This window comes from Actinia tenebrosa, unplaced genomic scaffold (genome assembly GCF_029948245.1).
Source record: "Actinia tenebrosa isolate PJP-AT-01 unplaced genomic scaffold, QUT_ActTen_1.0 PGA_scaffold4__44_contigs__length_22323623, whole genome shotgun sequence".
Classification (NCBI taxonomy): domain Eukaryota; kingdom Metazoa; phylum Cnidaria; class Anthozoa; order Actiniaria; family Actiniidae; genus Actinia; species Actinia tenebrosa.
The window spans coordinates 2773263-2789647 of NW_028292581.1; the positions used below are offsets into that span (position 1 = coordinate 2773263).

A 16385-nucleotide genomic window follows, 5' to 3' on the forward strand; every position below is an offset into this window, starting at 1 on the left:
AGGATCTTATAGCTACCTGTCAACGTCTAATAAAAATAGCTTTTTCGTCAATCGAGTTTCTATAAGGATTTTATTTTTATGGAAACGTGATTATTCGATTCCAACAACGCGTGCGAAAAATCGGTCAAAGGTCCTAAAGGTCGCATCTGATTGGTTAATCGAGCGCGTCATGTGGTTCTATTTATGAGTCGTGTGTCGTCATCGGCATATGAAATAGATTTCGAGTGCGGGAAACATATTAGACCGTGAAATAGCTACCGATCAAACATTCTTAGAGTTTAAATATGGTCCAATGAAAACCGTTATCTCCAGTTAAAGGAATGAATGATCCAGGAAAAACGAAAATCAAGGCTATATTCGTTGGTGATAGCGAGTGTGGAAAAACAGCTCTTTTGAGCGTCTTTGTGAAGAACGTCTTCCCTGAGGTAAGCCACGTTTGATTGAGAAATACGCTCACGTTTGTTTGTTTTGGTCCTTTGAATTTTTCTGGCTATAAATTCAAGTTAATCTTATGACCATAGATTCCTTGGATAAGTTCTATTTACTGTGAATTATTTACTGCTCTTCTTTATCCCAGTTTATTTTTGTTTCTCCGGTTCATTGGGTTGTTTTACTCTCGTCCAAATACATTCTCTGTTTAGCGTTTCATGGTGTTTGTTTACAGGTCTACGAAGCTACTGTTTTCAACAGCTTGTCCTCTGAAGTAGAGGTCGAGGAAGAGAGAATTGAACTTTCATTGTGGGATACGTCAGGTTAGAAGAGTTTTAGATAACAATTTGAATACATCTAGGGTGCTAATGTGGTTTAGAAGAGTCTTTCCAAGCATTCGTCTTTTGTTTTCAAAACCACCTTCGGTAATTCCTTTTGTTTTCTTGTTTCCACGATTGTCTAAACAATGGTTCTTAGGCAGGGGCTTAGAGAGTTCTTCTTGATTAATTTCTAAATCCGGAAACATTAAAGCTAGAGTGTGCAAAACTAATCTATGAGTACGTGTGCATTTTATTTATTTGTTCATTCTACTGACTTCAGCAAACTTAGACATTTAGACTCCTGGTTCAAGCCATGATACGTTTGCGACATTAGACTTTAGCATATAGTAACAACTGTATTGTATCCATTATTTATATTTAGTATATATCATAGTTGTGGTACAGTGCAGTAATAGGCTTAATTTTAGTTGTTAAAAATATATATATATATAATGTCATATAATTTATATGGATGTTTGATCTTTTTTTTCCAGGTCAGCCTGAGTTTGACCATGTTCGACCACTCTCTTACAAGGGCAGTGATGTAGTTATGATATGCTTTGATATCAGCAGGCCAGAAACCTTGGAAAGTGTTTCTACAAAGGTATATAATTATTATGCCTACCACCCCTCCCCTCAGAAAAATCATGTTTTTACCCTGTTCTAGTAAAGTTAATCACCAAAACCCTACAAAGCTGAGACCACTGCTCAGGGGTAATATTCCATTTGGAATGAAGGTCAACAAGTTAAGCTTTTCATACAAAGTGCAGCTTGATGATACCACCCACAGAGTAAATTGGAAATTATAGAGTGGAGGGTCAGAGAAAGAACAAGATTACAGAGTTTTTTTGAAAGAAATTTGAAAGGGGTCCTAGCTTTACAAATTACCTCCGTGGTGGGGTATGAATATTTTCTAGAACTATACATTTTTATAAATTATATAAACTCAATAATATACCAAATATTTAATGACAAACTAGCTATATTACCTTATTTCTTCCAGTGGACCACAGAAGCAAAGGAGATGTGTGTTGACAAGCCTATAGTTCTTGTAGGCTGTAAAACTGATTTACGGAGTGACATTTGTGTTGTCTCAGAACTTGCCAAGAGTAGAAGAATACCTGTCACCTACCAACAAGTAATAAAACTTTTTTTTAATATTCTTGTTTTAATTTATGTATACGTTATTTTTCAAGTTTAATTATTATCCTACCCCATAGTGGACTCAAGAACGACAATAGGAAGATTTCAGTCTATGTAATTCATAATTTCAATATCAGACAAGTAAAGAAATTAGCATGTCAAATATTTTGTCATTACCATATGCTATTATGTACATAGGAGGTAAAGGGGGGGGAGGGGAGGGTGCTGCTTGAGAAGGCTGTTACCCTTCTCCTTTCCCTAAAATATTTTTGGTTGCCAAGAATATTTTACAATTGATGGTCTAACAATGATTCAAAGTCCAGTCATCCTACTAAACCCTTAAATAATATGGTTACTTATATATACACCGAGTTTTTAATTATTGTCATTGTCTAATTCATGATAAATTTTCTTTTTTCATTTATTTAGGGATGTGAGATGGCCAAACTCATTGATTCTGTACTTTACTTGGAATGCTCATCAAAAACGAAGGATAAACACTTGATAGATGTCTTTGAAGTATGCACATTAACTGCTCTAGGCAAAACAATACATAAAAAGAGATATAAGCCCAAGATGACACATGATAAATCCTGCCAGAAGAAATCAAGAAGATGTATTATTTCATAGCTAGATTATTTTGTTTTTAATTAGATATTTATCAATTTTAATAATTGTAAATGAAATTTATAGTAAAAGTCTGAGTTAAACGCTGAGTTATATATTTGTCAGTATTTATTTTCTTAATGAAAATAGTTAGCGATTGTTAGAAACAATTTTTGGACTTCTTGAGTGGTTTTACTTATTAACCCATGAAATAGCATGTCTAATTAATTAAGCAATAGAAAACAATCAAATTAGCTTAAATTAGCTTGCATACTTTAATTAATTAGTGTTTGAACTCTATCAGTGGCCCGTGAAACAAAGTTGTTTAGAGTGAAGGCATTTAACCCGTGATAGATATTAGACTAATACACAATGGTAGACCTTAATTCCATTGTTTTCTTTTGTGTCTATTTGACTATTACACGTTGACTAGTATTTTTTATTTCACGGGTTAAATAAATGCCTTCCCTCTAAATGACCCCTTTACTTTTCTCTGCATCATCTTGAAAGGTATTAGTGCTTGTACATTGAAAAAAGAATTCTGGTGACCTTAACTTGCACTGAGTGATAGGGACCTTTTTTAGCACCTTGGACAATTACTGGCAATTATTTATTATTCAATCTTGCTTTGATACACAGACACAGTTACCTTTCAAGATGGTGCAGGGAACTGGGGACTATATATAAGTGATAGCCAAAAGAAAACAATGTAAATATTTGGTATAGTGCTATACTAGTACAAATGCTAGCTATTTTTATCATGGGCCAAGCCAAAGTCACTATTTTGAAGGTCATGTGTTTATGAAGTTTAAACCTTAATGCAGTACTAGCTTTCTTGCTGCAGAAAGAGTTCTGAATCATTTTTGCTTAAAATTAAGATTTGTCATTTGATTTGATCAAACCTCATGTCTAGACCTTTGGGTGTTGAATGTTTTCCTGTTTTCCCTTAGATATAATTTCTTTTTTATGCATTGAAAAGTTTAATAAATAAATAAGGATAAAATCATAATTTTTGATAAAGACCATCCTTGTCGTCTTATGCACAGCCATTAAACAAAGAAATAAAACTCTAGGGAATGATATGTGGTCTGAAATGGGAAAACACTTAGACTAGCTGCATTATATCATGTACACCCTTTTCCTGCCTACTACCCACACTGTATAAACTCACTTGCTTCTCTATTCCATTCCAAAGTGTATAATCTTCAAGGTATTTAAAACACATTATCACTGTATTAATCAGATGTTTTTGACTCGAGTTCTGCTGTACATGTTGTGCTGTTGTTTTATAAGAATATTTGAATTAGGTGACGTGGAGTTCCTGTGGTGGATACATACTGCAAGGGATCATGGTTAGTATTTCGTTCTGGACGTTCAAAGCCGGTGTTGTCTCGTGTCTTCTGTATTAAACTTGATTTGAATCAAAAAATTACAATTTCTTTTACGATTTGAGGTCCTAAATTGAAAGACAAAGACGAAAATGTCTGAAGATTGTTCTATTCAGAGTAAGACTTGTTCTGCAAACACCAACCACGTGGATAATACATCAGACAGTAACACGACTGTATCACACAAGAGACAAGAAGGGAAACAACAAGACAAGAAGTTGGCAGCCGGTGTTGCTCATATAAAAAAACAGTAAGGGAATCCTTTTTTAATATATATTTAAGTGTTCTTAGGCTAAAAGTATTTATATAATTTGAGATATAGTAGAGCTTGAGTGTACAAGAAATCCCAACAATACCCCCCCACCCCCCACCCCCTCTCCCAGACACATACACCAACCCCCTACTCTCTGTCCCCAACACGGGGTCAGGCAGGCAGAATTGCAAAGTGGCTGTGCATTGCCTGAAATATTGATGCTTTTATAATGTATATATCCTCATACAGTTCTACGTGTATGCAACCTTAGGCTCAGGCTTTTACACTACATGTACATGTACATGTATTAGCTAGGGTATCTAAAGCCAAAGCTAAAGCTACAATATGGTGAGACACATGTGTGAGGTCATGGGAGACTCTTGCTTTGGTGGCAGTGTATTTATAACTGGTGCAGCTTGCCCTTTACCCTTAGATGGAAAATGGATTTGGATAAAGGAATGTTAGTTGGAGCCATATTCGTGGATTTTAGGAAGGCTTTCGATAGTATTTCACATAATATTCTATCACTCAAGCTTCAGGCTGTGGGATTAACTGGTAATCTTCATGAATGGCTGATGCATTATTTGAAAGATAGATATCAGTGTACAGTTATAAATGGCTGTACTTCTGATTTGGAAACAGTCCAATATGGAGTTCCCCAAGGATCACTCCTTGGTCCAAGATTATATACCATCTACGTCAACGACCTACCTGATGCTATTACACTTGGGAACGTCTATATGTATGCAGATGATACTACTATATACTGCGTGGGGAAGACCTTTGACCAAGTCTGTTTGCAATTAAACAAAATACTTGAACAATTACAACTCTGGAGTATAAATAACAGACTTAGTATCCATCCTATCAAGTCTGAAGTCATGATCCTCAGCAAAACTCACTTCACTGGCCCAGCTCCACCAATTTATCTTGGAAATAAATATATCAATATTGTGGATCATACTACTTGTTTGGGCTTAGTGATTGATAATAGACTGACATGGTCAATGCATGTAGACCATGTGAAGAAATCTTTCACACAGAAGGTTGGGGCATTGAGAAGAATGAAGAAGCTTCCTGTAAAAGTATTAGAAGAGATCTATTTTAAAACCATTATTCCAGCAGTAACCTATGGTATAGTGGTGTGGGGTAATTGCAGTTCTGCAGTTATGGAGACCTTAGATCCCATTCATGCAAGAGCAGCACGAATCATTCATCACCAAGAAAACCTTCAAAAACTAAACTGGTTACCAATCTCTTACATCTACAAAAGATGCCTTCTCCTTTTAATGCATGATGTTCTTCAAGATAAAGTTCCATACTCCATGAAGTCCCTCTTCAAAGTAAAGACAAAAGCAAAATCCTCCCGTAGGGGAAACCAAGTTGAAATCCCAAGAGTAAAACATGAAGTTGGAAAAGGGACAATTCAATATAGAGGCCCAGTTATTTGGAACTTTATGAACAGAATTGTTAATTTGGAATCAAGTGTTAGTAAGGATAATTTTAAACAAATTATACGTAAATTTTCTAAAGACATTAATAATTTTTCATTCAGAGCTTCTTTAATAGCGAAAAAAGATGATGATTTTCTATATTTTTAGTCTTTTAGAAATTTTAGAAATTTAAGTATTTAGTATTTATTTATTTATTGAATTTCCATTTATTATCTATTGAATAATTATAACGAATATAAGTTTAATTGATTTTCTATATTTTTGTTTTTTATTTTTTAGATATTTCTATTTAGTTATTTATAGATTATTGTAATTAGTTAGACAGCAGGTCCACATCAGCCTGTGGCTGCGTAGTTTAGTTAACCTGCTTAACAAATAAAAGTATGTGTGTATGTATGAATATGAAGGACTTCATAAATATCTACTCTACAGCATGACATAATTTAAATAATGGTAGAAAATGTAATATAAATCTAACAATAATTGCTACCTATCTGATAATTCTAGGTTTCTAATCTCCAAAGCAGAATATATCTCTAAGTACAGCAAAGGTAAGGATCTACCTGTACAGAACAACAATCAGGACAAAAATGATCAAGAAAATAAACAAGAAATGGTTACAGAGGAGGAAGATCCAAACAACCAAGAGTCAGAAGAACCTCCCAGCAAGAGAAAAAAGGGTAAACAAAGAGGGATGAATAAGAAACGCCCACGCCAACCAAGACCAGATCGCAGTACTAAGCTCTGTTCATTCATTGCCAATGGAGAGGAATGTGCTCGTGGAGAACAGTGCCACTTTGGACATTCTATCCAAAAATACCTTGAAAACAAGCCACCTGACATTGGAGAAAACTGCATTGTGTTTGAAAGGTTTGGAAAATGCAACTTTGGTATCAATTGCAGGTTTAGTAAAAACCATATTGATGAAGAATATAAAAACATTGTTAACGAAGAACTGTTTGCAAATAAAAAACATTTGAGGACAAAAGATACACTTTACAAGGACCTTCAAATATCTTTGAGGAAAAAGAAGTATTCTTTTCCAAGGTCAGATCAGTATTTAGCTTCATTAAAGCAGAAATCAAAGGCAGAACCAAGTAATATAAGTGTTGTGGATGAAGGTGAAATCAGGTTGAGGCCTTGTGAAAAGAAAAAGGTAAGTCTTATTGCACTGTTTTCATTGCTATGCACTGATTAAGCCCTCGTTTGAATTCCATGATTGAAATGGACTTTATAGGAGTTGATTTTTGTAGAGGAAGGAAAACCAGAGAACTTGGAGAAAAACCCTTGAAGCACAGGAGAGAACATTATACAACTCTACTCACATACACTGAGCCCAGCAGGACTCGAATACAGTTGCATTGGAGAAAAGCAAGTGCCCTAACTGCTATGCCACTGTTGCTTCCCAGAATTAGGGATGAAAATTGGGATAAAAAAATACATATAAAGTATTAAAATATCTTGATGGCATAATGTTATATACTACCATTTATATTAGAATCTCTTGTGTACAATTATGAATTCATAGAATCTGCTGTACATATCCAGGCCCTTTTTACTCTGATTGATTAAAAAAATCATTATGGGGTGTTACAAATAATACAAAAGTCACCTAAGATAACAAGAATGTTGCTTTTTTTGAATTTGCTGTAATGGGTGCACAGATAAGGATGTAAATTGTTTTAGTTGGTTATTTAATTAATTACAGACCAAAACTCCATGGTATTAGTGAACAGGCTACAGGGGGAAGGATGGGAGATTAGGGCTTCTTCCCATTTCCTTTTCCACTTTATTCAATCTAATAATGAAAAGTGATAAAACCCATATTTGTTGGAATTGGTTGGCATATTAACGATACAATGCTATTGTTTACTGTATAAACATTGCATCATTCTCCTTATAATCCAATCATAATCCTTCACTTTTTATCATAGATCGATTTCTCGGACAAGCTATTCCTGGCTCCTCTCACTACTGTAAGTAATTAGCCTTCTGTCAGATGAGTTTTGATTTAGGAGGTTTATGAATAATAATGGTGCCATATAGACTTTGAATATCTTTATCTATCATTCATTATTTTGTACTACGGACGTCATTGAACTGCCGAACTGAGACAAAAAACATGCCACGGTCACACCTCCAAACGTCTACGATTCCACACACAAACATCAAGTATTTAGCATTGCATTCCTTTCTTCACGTGTCAGCATCCTTTGATAATTTTATTTCCCACAAGATGAATGTTTTTGTTTGGAATCGTAGACGTTTGGAGGTGTATAAATCAAGGCATGTTTTTTGACTCAGTTCTGCAGTTGGCTGACATCCATAGTATATATTGTTTCTTTTCAGGTAGGCAATCTTCCATATCGAAGGATATGTAAACAGTATGGGGCTGATATAACATGCAGTGAAATGGCAATGTGTACAACTTTACTCCAGGTACTTTTAAGAATTTGTGTTTTTTTTGTCTTGGAAATCTTTGAATTCATAGTGTGAATATTTCATGTTAGTGAACGATTGCAAAATGCTTATGAATATAACTTAACGATTGAATAAATAGATAAGATCTTCGTAGTAGGAAAGAAAACTTGAGAGCCCAGGAAAAATATTATATGCTTTAATCATGAAAATGGACATGAAATGAGCCTTCTGTCATGTGACACTGAGTTTGGGATCTTTTAATTATCTGTTAAATTTATGCTTTTATGTTGGTTAATAGACAGAGATGGAAACGGAATTGAGGATGATTGAGAAAGTTGATAGTAGGTAGATAGATACAATAAGTAGGTGAGTGAGTGGGTGGTGTAACTGATATATGTAGGTTACTTACATGAGGACAGGAACAGATGTGTGCATGGATCCTATCGAGATAGATTGATAGCAGTGGAAATGAGATAAATGGATGGCTGCATAAATGCCTGATGGATTAATTGGGTTAACTAAATAAATAAGTACACAATTTCCAAATTTTCTTACTATTGTTCTCAATAGGGGCAACAATCTGAATGGGCATTACTAAAACGTCATCATACTGAAGATATTTTTGGAGTTCAGGTTTGTTTATGATCATAATTCAAAATTATTTTAAATTTGTTTTCCAGTGTTTAATATCTTATGTATGCTTTCAGGTCTGTGGATCATTTCCGGACACAATGACCAAATGTGCCGAGCTTTTACAAAAGGAAGTGTCTTTAGACTTTGTGGATATCAACACAGGATGCCCTATCGATTTGGTCTTTTCAAAGGTACAGATATATCAACATGTATCCTACTGGTCAAGATATTGAGAGAGAGAAATTTGCACATGCTTGTAGTTTGGAATGAATTAGGCAGAACCATCTTAAATGTGCTACAATTGCAGAACTATGCAAATTCAGGAAGCAAATACAAATAAAAAGAATTAAAATAAAGTCATACTCTGTTATATATTATATATAATTTCAGGGGGCTGGATGCGCACTGATGGAAAGAAAAGGAAAATTTCAGGAAATTGTAAAGGGAATGGTAGAAGTAAGTGCAAATATATATATAATTTTGAAATGTTTGACATGACTAAAATGCTTCTTGGGGGCCTCAGAAGGCTCATTTGCTGGACTTAATTTGTATGATTGTGTGACATTATTGCATCTCAGGGTTTTTGGGTCTTTTATTTCTTAATTTGAAGGCCGATTCTCTTAATCTGTTACACTGACTGCACTTCAGTCTGATCTTGCTGGTCATTGTGTCTGGCCATTTTGGAGCCATTATATTTGCCCTTACTTAGATCAACCCAGAGGTTGTTTGGGGGGACAAGAAAATTGATGTCTGAGTTGATTTTATATGCTCCACTTATTGCTAACATGCACTCAAATTTGCCAAAATCCTACAATCAGGCTTACTAAGAACATGGCCAGCAAACAAACATTTTGAACACTTTTTTCCAACTATTTGACAGATGTTGCTGTTTTTGCCCCTTGAATAAAGCATAGTTTATCCATAACATATTATTATGTCATATGTAGGTTTTAGACATCCCTGTTACAGTGAAGATGAGAGCTGGAGTGCATGATGACAAGAAGACCTGGAATGCACATAAACTAGTCAGTAATGTCAGTAGCTGGGGAGCCTCTTTAATCACTGTAAGTAGGTAATGCAAAGAAGGAAAGGTGTTATGTGGCTTAAGCTAGGTTTACATGGATGTGGTGTCACGCTATAAGAAAATGTATGGAGAAACTTGAAAACCTGATACTCAAAACCTCAATAAAATAAAGTAAAGAAGTCTTAGCTGTAGCTTGAAAAGTTGTACCTTTTTGCCCTGTGTACTTGAATTTTGGATTTGATCAGTTTTAACGTTTTTTTTTCCTCCACTCTAAAGTCTGAGTACACAGGACAAAAGAGGTACAACTTTTCAAAGGTACAACACAGAAAACCTGAAAAACTTGAATAACTTCTAAAATGAAACATTATGTCAAATATGTAAATGAGTTCAAGTCTTTTATATTACATATCTGTACTGTTAAATAAGTTCTTGAAGAGCTTTATAGTGGCCTATGAGACATTTAGCTAGACAAGTGCAAATGTTTGCCAGCTATTGTTTGTTGACCAGTTGTTTTATCCCCAGGTTAAGGGGGGTCTTTAAACTGTTAGTGACAAATGGCTCATTTTCAACAAGCAATGCATTTACATTTGATGTGCTTCATTAGGTACATGGAAGGTCAAGAGAACAGCGTTACACCAAGAGTGCTGATTGGCAATATATATCAGCTTGTGCTGAGGCTGCTGCACCAGTACCACTTTTTGGTAAGACACATGTCAGATATTAAAAAAGTCAGGGGCAGATCTAGAACAGCCAAAACCATAATCCACCTCCATCCCCCCCCCCCCCCCCCCCCCCCCCTCTAGTGAAACTCCTGGACTTGCCCATGAAGATCTTGCCTATAATCAATTTATTATCATATTTCTCAAACCCCAATCTGATATGTTTTTTCATTTTTTCACGGTGTATAATTTACCTTTTTATCATTACTGTTTCATTAGAAACACTGATGCAGCTCACCCTAGTTTTTAGCTAGTTATCTCTTCTGATATGTCATTTAGCTATAATATGACTTACTGTAGATCAGTCTAGAGGGTTGTACGGTTTGATGAAATTGCCAATGGGGAGTTGGGGAGCATAACTTGCATATTCTTTGATACCTGTAATAATTAGCCTAGTGCATCCAGTAGAATATATTTTGGGGAGGAGGGTGGAAAAGGGAAGTGCTTGGAACCCTTAGAAAACAGTTCCAATCACCACCTCATCATTATATTTTTGTAAACATAGTAGAAGGGACATCAGAAGGGAAAAAAACTTGGGGAATCATTGCACAAATCTTGTGGCATACTTGTATGTATTGTATTTTATTAGGAAATGGGGATGTTTTGTCCTATGAAGATGCTATGCTGAGACGTGAACAGACAGGAGTGGCTGGTCTTATGATAGCTAGGTAGGTTTTGAACACCCAGAGGAGTGGGATTCTCCCTCTCTTTCTCTCTCTGTCTCTCCCTCTCTTTCTTTCCTTGCCTTTCCTATACTCTCTTTTAGTATCCTGGCCGCAAGTAGCCTAAAACATTGATCAAGGAAATGCAGAACTTTAAGTACGATATTTATCGTTAACTTTATATATTAATATTAATATTTGATGTTACAGAGGATCTCTTATCAAACCTTGGATTTTTACTGAGATCAAAGAACAAAGGTAAAAACAAATGACCAGTATTATACTAAAGGTTGGGAACAGCTGGACTCGCTGCATTCCCCACCTCAGAGGCCTGTCATTGTTGCGCTTGGTTGATAAAATGCCAGAGGCTCTGGAAAACCCAAGCATACTTTTATAGCCAATCAAAATCAATCTAATGTAATGCACAGATATGTGTGCTCTTGTTTGCAATACCATCTAAATGCAGGGCGTGCATGGTAAAATTGTCAGGAGGTCAAGAGTGAAACTGCCGATGTGGAATAAAAATAGTTGCTTTTTCTTTGCCTCTTTGAAAAAAATTGCGTCTGTATTGGTGAAACTGAAAGAGAGCACTCTCACTGTTATGTTACCTGGTAGTATTTCTCTTGGAAAACTGCTTAGGTTTATAAGAAATTTTACCTCTAAATCCAATGTTTTATAGGCACTGGGATATTTCATCTCATGAAAGATTGAACATGCTTAAAGAATTTGCCAACTGTGGTTTAGAACACTGGGGCTCAGACACTCAGGTAGCTAGTATGGATAATAAGATATTATAGTTTTGAAATAAATTAATGGTTCGGGATAATGGACTTAATTAATTAAGCACGATTCATAATCATGAAGATAATCGTGCACCTTTTGTGTAGCCAACCTTTTTCCTTATATAACTTAACCCATATTTACGTTCTGCTGCTCGCATGCTATCATTGACTGACTACTATTCTTTTTCTTGTCGTTCGTCCGTTCGTTCTTCCGTTCGTGCGTTCGTTCGTTCGTTTGTTCGTTCGTTCGTTCGTTCGTTTATCGTTCGTTCGTTTGTTTGTTTGTTTGTTTGTTTGCTATGAAGATTAACAATAAACATATTTGCATATTACAATGCTTCTCGGTCGTAAGTTACAAACCTCAGACACCCATTGTGCCAATCTTGTCATTACCCACGAATACACCAGGATAGAGTGACGTCAAAGTGAAAGTAAAGTATCTTGACCAAGGAGAGAGCGCAGGCGAATGGGTGAAGAATGGAACCCACGTCCACACACACCCAGTCTTTTTAACAATGCATTTCGTTCCTCACCCCAATGATTTCCTAAGGTTCTTATATGCCAAGGGAAGGAAGTTCAAAATGAAAGGCAACGGCCTAATCGAGTTAATTGTCCTCTTCCTTCTCGTAGGGTGTAGAAATAACCAGGCGTTTTCTTCTTGAGTGGCTGTCGTTCTTATGCAGGTATTTAGATTACAAATTGAACAATCTGCTTATGGACGCTTTTCTTTACCATGCAGACACTGTTTGTGATCCTAGCAGAAGTACTTATAACATCAGGGGCTACAATGCAACGAGCAGAATAGTTTAAGGAATCTTTTTTATAGAGCGTATAGCTAGCCATTGTATACGCCGATTTCAAAAAAAGACGTCATCGCCAATAGCCAGCGTAGCGGCTCTCGGGGGACTCTCGCGCTGGCTACATCGCCAAAGGCGATAGGCATTAGACGAAAAGCGATGAGGTAGGTCATTCCAATATCCAAGAATAGCTGGAATGACTTGTGTTTCTTCTTCTTATCATTCTCTTCAAGAACATGGAGTGTTGAGACTGATCCAATGTTCTCTGTATTCAACAAAACCATTTCCATGTCTCGGAATGACCTATCACCTATCGCCTTTGGCGATGACAAAATTTTTTGAAATAGGTGTATGCTGCTATGTTATATGGTCATCTAGCAACGCGCACTCTTATTGGTTCAAAACCGTGCCTTCACTTTCCCTCAGCATCAGCGTTTTTTAACCCATTTCAGTCATTTTTAACACCCAAAAAAGCTCAAGGCTACCCAGTCCGGCATAGTTATTATGTATTGTTGTTTGTTATCATGAATGAATGTTCGTATTCATATTATTTGTTGTTTGTTATTTGTATTATAGGTACATCCCTGTTGGGTTACTAGAGCGTCCACCTCAGCGCATCAATGAACGCCCCCCTTATTATATTGGTCGTGATGACTTGGAGACACTAATGGCGAGTCGTTACAGCGAGGACTGGATTAAAATAAGGTGCGCCACAATTTCATTTTTTTTATGCTCCCCTCCCCCCATCTTTTTCGAGAAGTACGGTTCCTCCTCGCCACTGCGTTCCGTGAAGGGATTTTTCCCCCATAACGTTACTGTTTATTAAATATTAAATTTTGAGGTGGTCAGTCTTGCAGATGATGTCAAGTTACTAGGTGTAACTATCGATAGAGATTTAAAATTCAGCAAACACATTACAGAGATAGCACGGAAGGTTGGCAAGCAAATTCAAGTCTTACAAAGACATAAGAAACTAATTAATACTGATGCCAAAGTCAAATTATATAATGCCTATTTTTTACCTCATTTAGATTATTGTTCTATTGTATGGCATCATTGCGGGAGAGGTAATTCAACCAAATTAGAAAAACTTAATGAACGCGCTTTGCGTTTTATTTATAATGATCATAAAAGCACATATGAGGAATTATTGTTGCGTATTAATCATCCTACTTTGTATAATAGGAGAATGCACAATATTTTAATATTAGTATTTAAGGCTCTGCACGGACTGGTTCCTGAATATATTTCTAAGTTATTTACACTACGTAATTGTAGCATTAATTTACGGGGTGATAACATTCTTATAGTACCTAGAGTAAACACCACTAGTTATGGTCTTCATTCCTTGGCTTATCAGGGTAGTAAGTTATGGAATTCTCTTCCAAACAACATGAGATTGTTGCACGAATTAAGTAAATTTAAATCGGAAATTTCCAAAGTCAAATTTGATATTGACTGTTGTACCTTTTGTAGAGGATAATTCTATTTTAATTTTATTTTACATATATACATATATTTATTTCATTGTTTACATCCATATTTTTATATTAGCATCATGTAATTTTAATTTTTAGTTTAGGTTATTTATAACTTGGAGATATTAGCATGTACTTGCTATCTTGTAATTCAAGTATAAATAAAGTTATTGTATTGTATTGTATTGTATACGGATCGGGATGAATAGTTAACTATCGGCCGGCTTTTCGTTATGAAATGCGCGCCTATAAAACTTTATAAAAACTTCCCATCATATAAATAAATTGATAGTACATCTGTAGAAATAATAATGCGGGGTAGGTAGCCAGGGCTGTAGTCATGGTGATAGTGCAAGACGTAGTCCTCGATATAATCCTGAATTATATTATCATTCCGTCTTGAAGAAAGAATAAATGGGTTACGCATCCTCTTCGCTCCTTTGGAAACACAGGACTTTCACTATTGTCCTCCATGTCACTCTGTTCTCTGCTGTTTTCTTTGCCTTTTCCCAAGTGATGTTTGCGTTCCTCAATTCTGTCATGTGTGACCTCCTCCATGATTGTGTTGGCCTCCCCACCTAAATATGATAACTTTTTCACGTTCTAATTCGTTGGTGTGGTTCTTATCAACAGTGAGATGTTGTTGGGTCCTGTGCCAGAAACATTTACTTTTCTTCCAAAACACAAGGCCAATTCCTATGCAACCGACTGAAGTGTCTACAAGATGAAACGATCTATAGTGTCAGAAATCTTTTACTGCGCCGACCAAGCGCGCTACAGATACTCACTTTTTAACAAAGATGCACAAGGCCAATTCCTATGCAACCGACTGAAGTGTCTACAAGATGACAAAATCTATAGTGTCGGGAATGGCTTTCTGCGCCAAGGAAGTGCGCTACAGATATTTATTTTTCAACAAAGATGCACAAGGGGGATTCCTATGCAGCCAACTGAAGTGTCTCAAAAGATCACAGAATCTATAGTGTCAGGAATGTTTTAGTGCGCCAATCAAGTGCGCTATAGAAGTCCATGACTAGTCTAGTTCTGAACTTCTAGCGCTACAAATATTCACTTTTAAACAGAGGTGCGCAAGGTCAATTATTTAGCGGACTGAAGTCCTCACCTACGACGAGCAAGCTTGTAGTCAATATCTATTCAGTTTTCAACAGGCGAGAGTGCGCCAAACTAGAAAACCAAAATAAAGTCTCTGGATGCACGACATGTCAACATGAAGCTTGTTGTTATCTTTTTACCTCAACTCAAAGAATACTTGATAACGAAGCAACAATGTCTTCAACCGAAGCGCAAGGCCTGGTCCTGTTCAAGGAGAATTCATTGCGCACATAATAACAATTTATGCAAGATGGGCTCGTACTTCATGTAAGACTACATGAAATGGCACTATTGGATTATTACTTATTGATTATCGATTATAACGTCCTGAAACCCTAACCCAAACCAAAAAACCCTAACCGTAAACTTTATTACGGAATAGTGCCATTTCATGTAGTCTCACATGAAGTAGTAAGGTCAAGAGGTCTTAATAAGGCGCAGAAAGTAAATGTTTTCACCATATTCCTCGAATTGCCACAGTTAATGCCATTATTGTTCCTGAAGCTGCTTTTTTAATTGCTCTTGTTAATTCGCTCATTACCCAAAAGCGCAGACTCCAAGGAGGACTGTATGATAAACCCTGTGGACCACTGCTGACTGGACCAGGCGCGCAATGTAATGTGTTGTGCCTCGATTAGTTTTGTTTTTGGACTTGTGCATGCATGTCACATCTTATCTGATACGAAAGTAATAAATTTCATGTTATTGTTTTGGAGTTCGTTTACTAATTTTCGATGATAGGAGCTTTGTTTCTAAACTCGGTGGCAAGGACGGCGTAGCGCGGGTTAAAAACGTTGGCCTTCCGCCACTATTGTGAGTCACTGGTTCTCTGCTCCCTGAGGACTAAAAGCCTTTGCTTGATGTGTTGTTCGCTCCCTTTCCACTAGGGCTTTTCTCCGGTTTTCATTGTTCGATTCGAAAATCAACATGCAGGTTGAGAGTTGTGTGCTTAAGACCTTAACAGCGCCTCTCAATAACACGGACGAAATACAATACAAGTACAATTTTTTATCGCGACATAAAAATATTTTGGTGGACTGAGAAGCACTGCTAAGTGTAGTTCCGTTCTTTGTACTTGTGACTGTTGTTACTTGATCAGTACCGGGTCGTAAACTTTACATTCTTTGTTTCGTAGAACTTTCAACTATTTCTTCTTTTCGTAG

The 16385-nt window shown here is 36.3% G+C and overlaps 2 protein-coding genes across 2 annotated transcripts; both read left to right on the forward strand.

The window, feature by feature from the left end:
• The first annotated feature begins 198 nt into the window (after window positions 1-198).
• Window positions 199-2616, forward strand: LOC116301790 (rho-related GTP-binding protein RhoE). The gene is made up of 5 exons (XM_031710907.1): window positions 199-425; window positions 665-752; window positions 1244-1353; window positions 1753-1887; window positions 2322-2616. The coding sequence occupies exons 1-5, from the start codon at window positions 321-323 to the stop codon at window positions 2520-2522; spliced, it is 639 nt and encodes a 212-aa protein (XP_031566767.1). The 5' UTR covers window positions 199-320; the 3' UTR covers window positions 2523-2616.
• A 135-nt stretch (window positions 2617-2751) lies between these two features.
• Window positions 2752-15930, forward strand: LOC116301789 (tRNA-dihydrouridine(47) synthase [NAD(P)(+)]-like). The gene is made up of 15 exons (XM_031710906.2): window positions 2752-4136; window positions 6101-6749; window positions 7528-7569; window positions 7943-8032; window positions 8585-8647; window positions 8722-8838; window positions 9038-9103; window positions 9595-9711; window positions 10276-10372; window positions 10980-11058; window positions 11263-11310; window positions 11732-11819; window positions 12465-12517; window positions 13208-13336; window positions 14743-15930. Exons 1-15 carry the CDS (start codon window positions 3979-3981, stop codon window positions 14819-14821), a joined length of 1875 nt encoding a protein of 624 aa, XP_031566766.1. The 5' UTR covers window positions 2752-3978; the 3' UTR covers window positions 14822-15930.
• The last annotated feature ends 455 nt before the right edge of the window (window positions 15931-16385 follow it).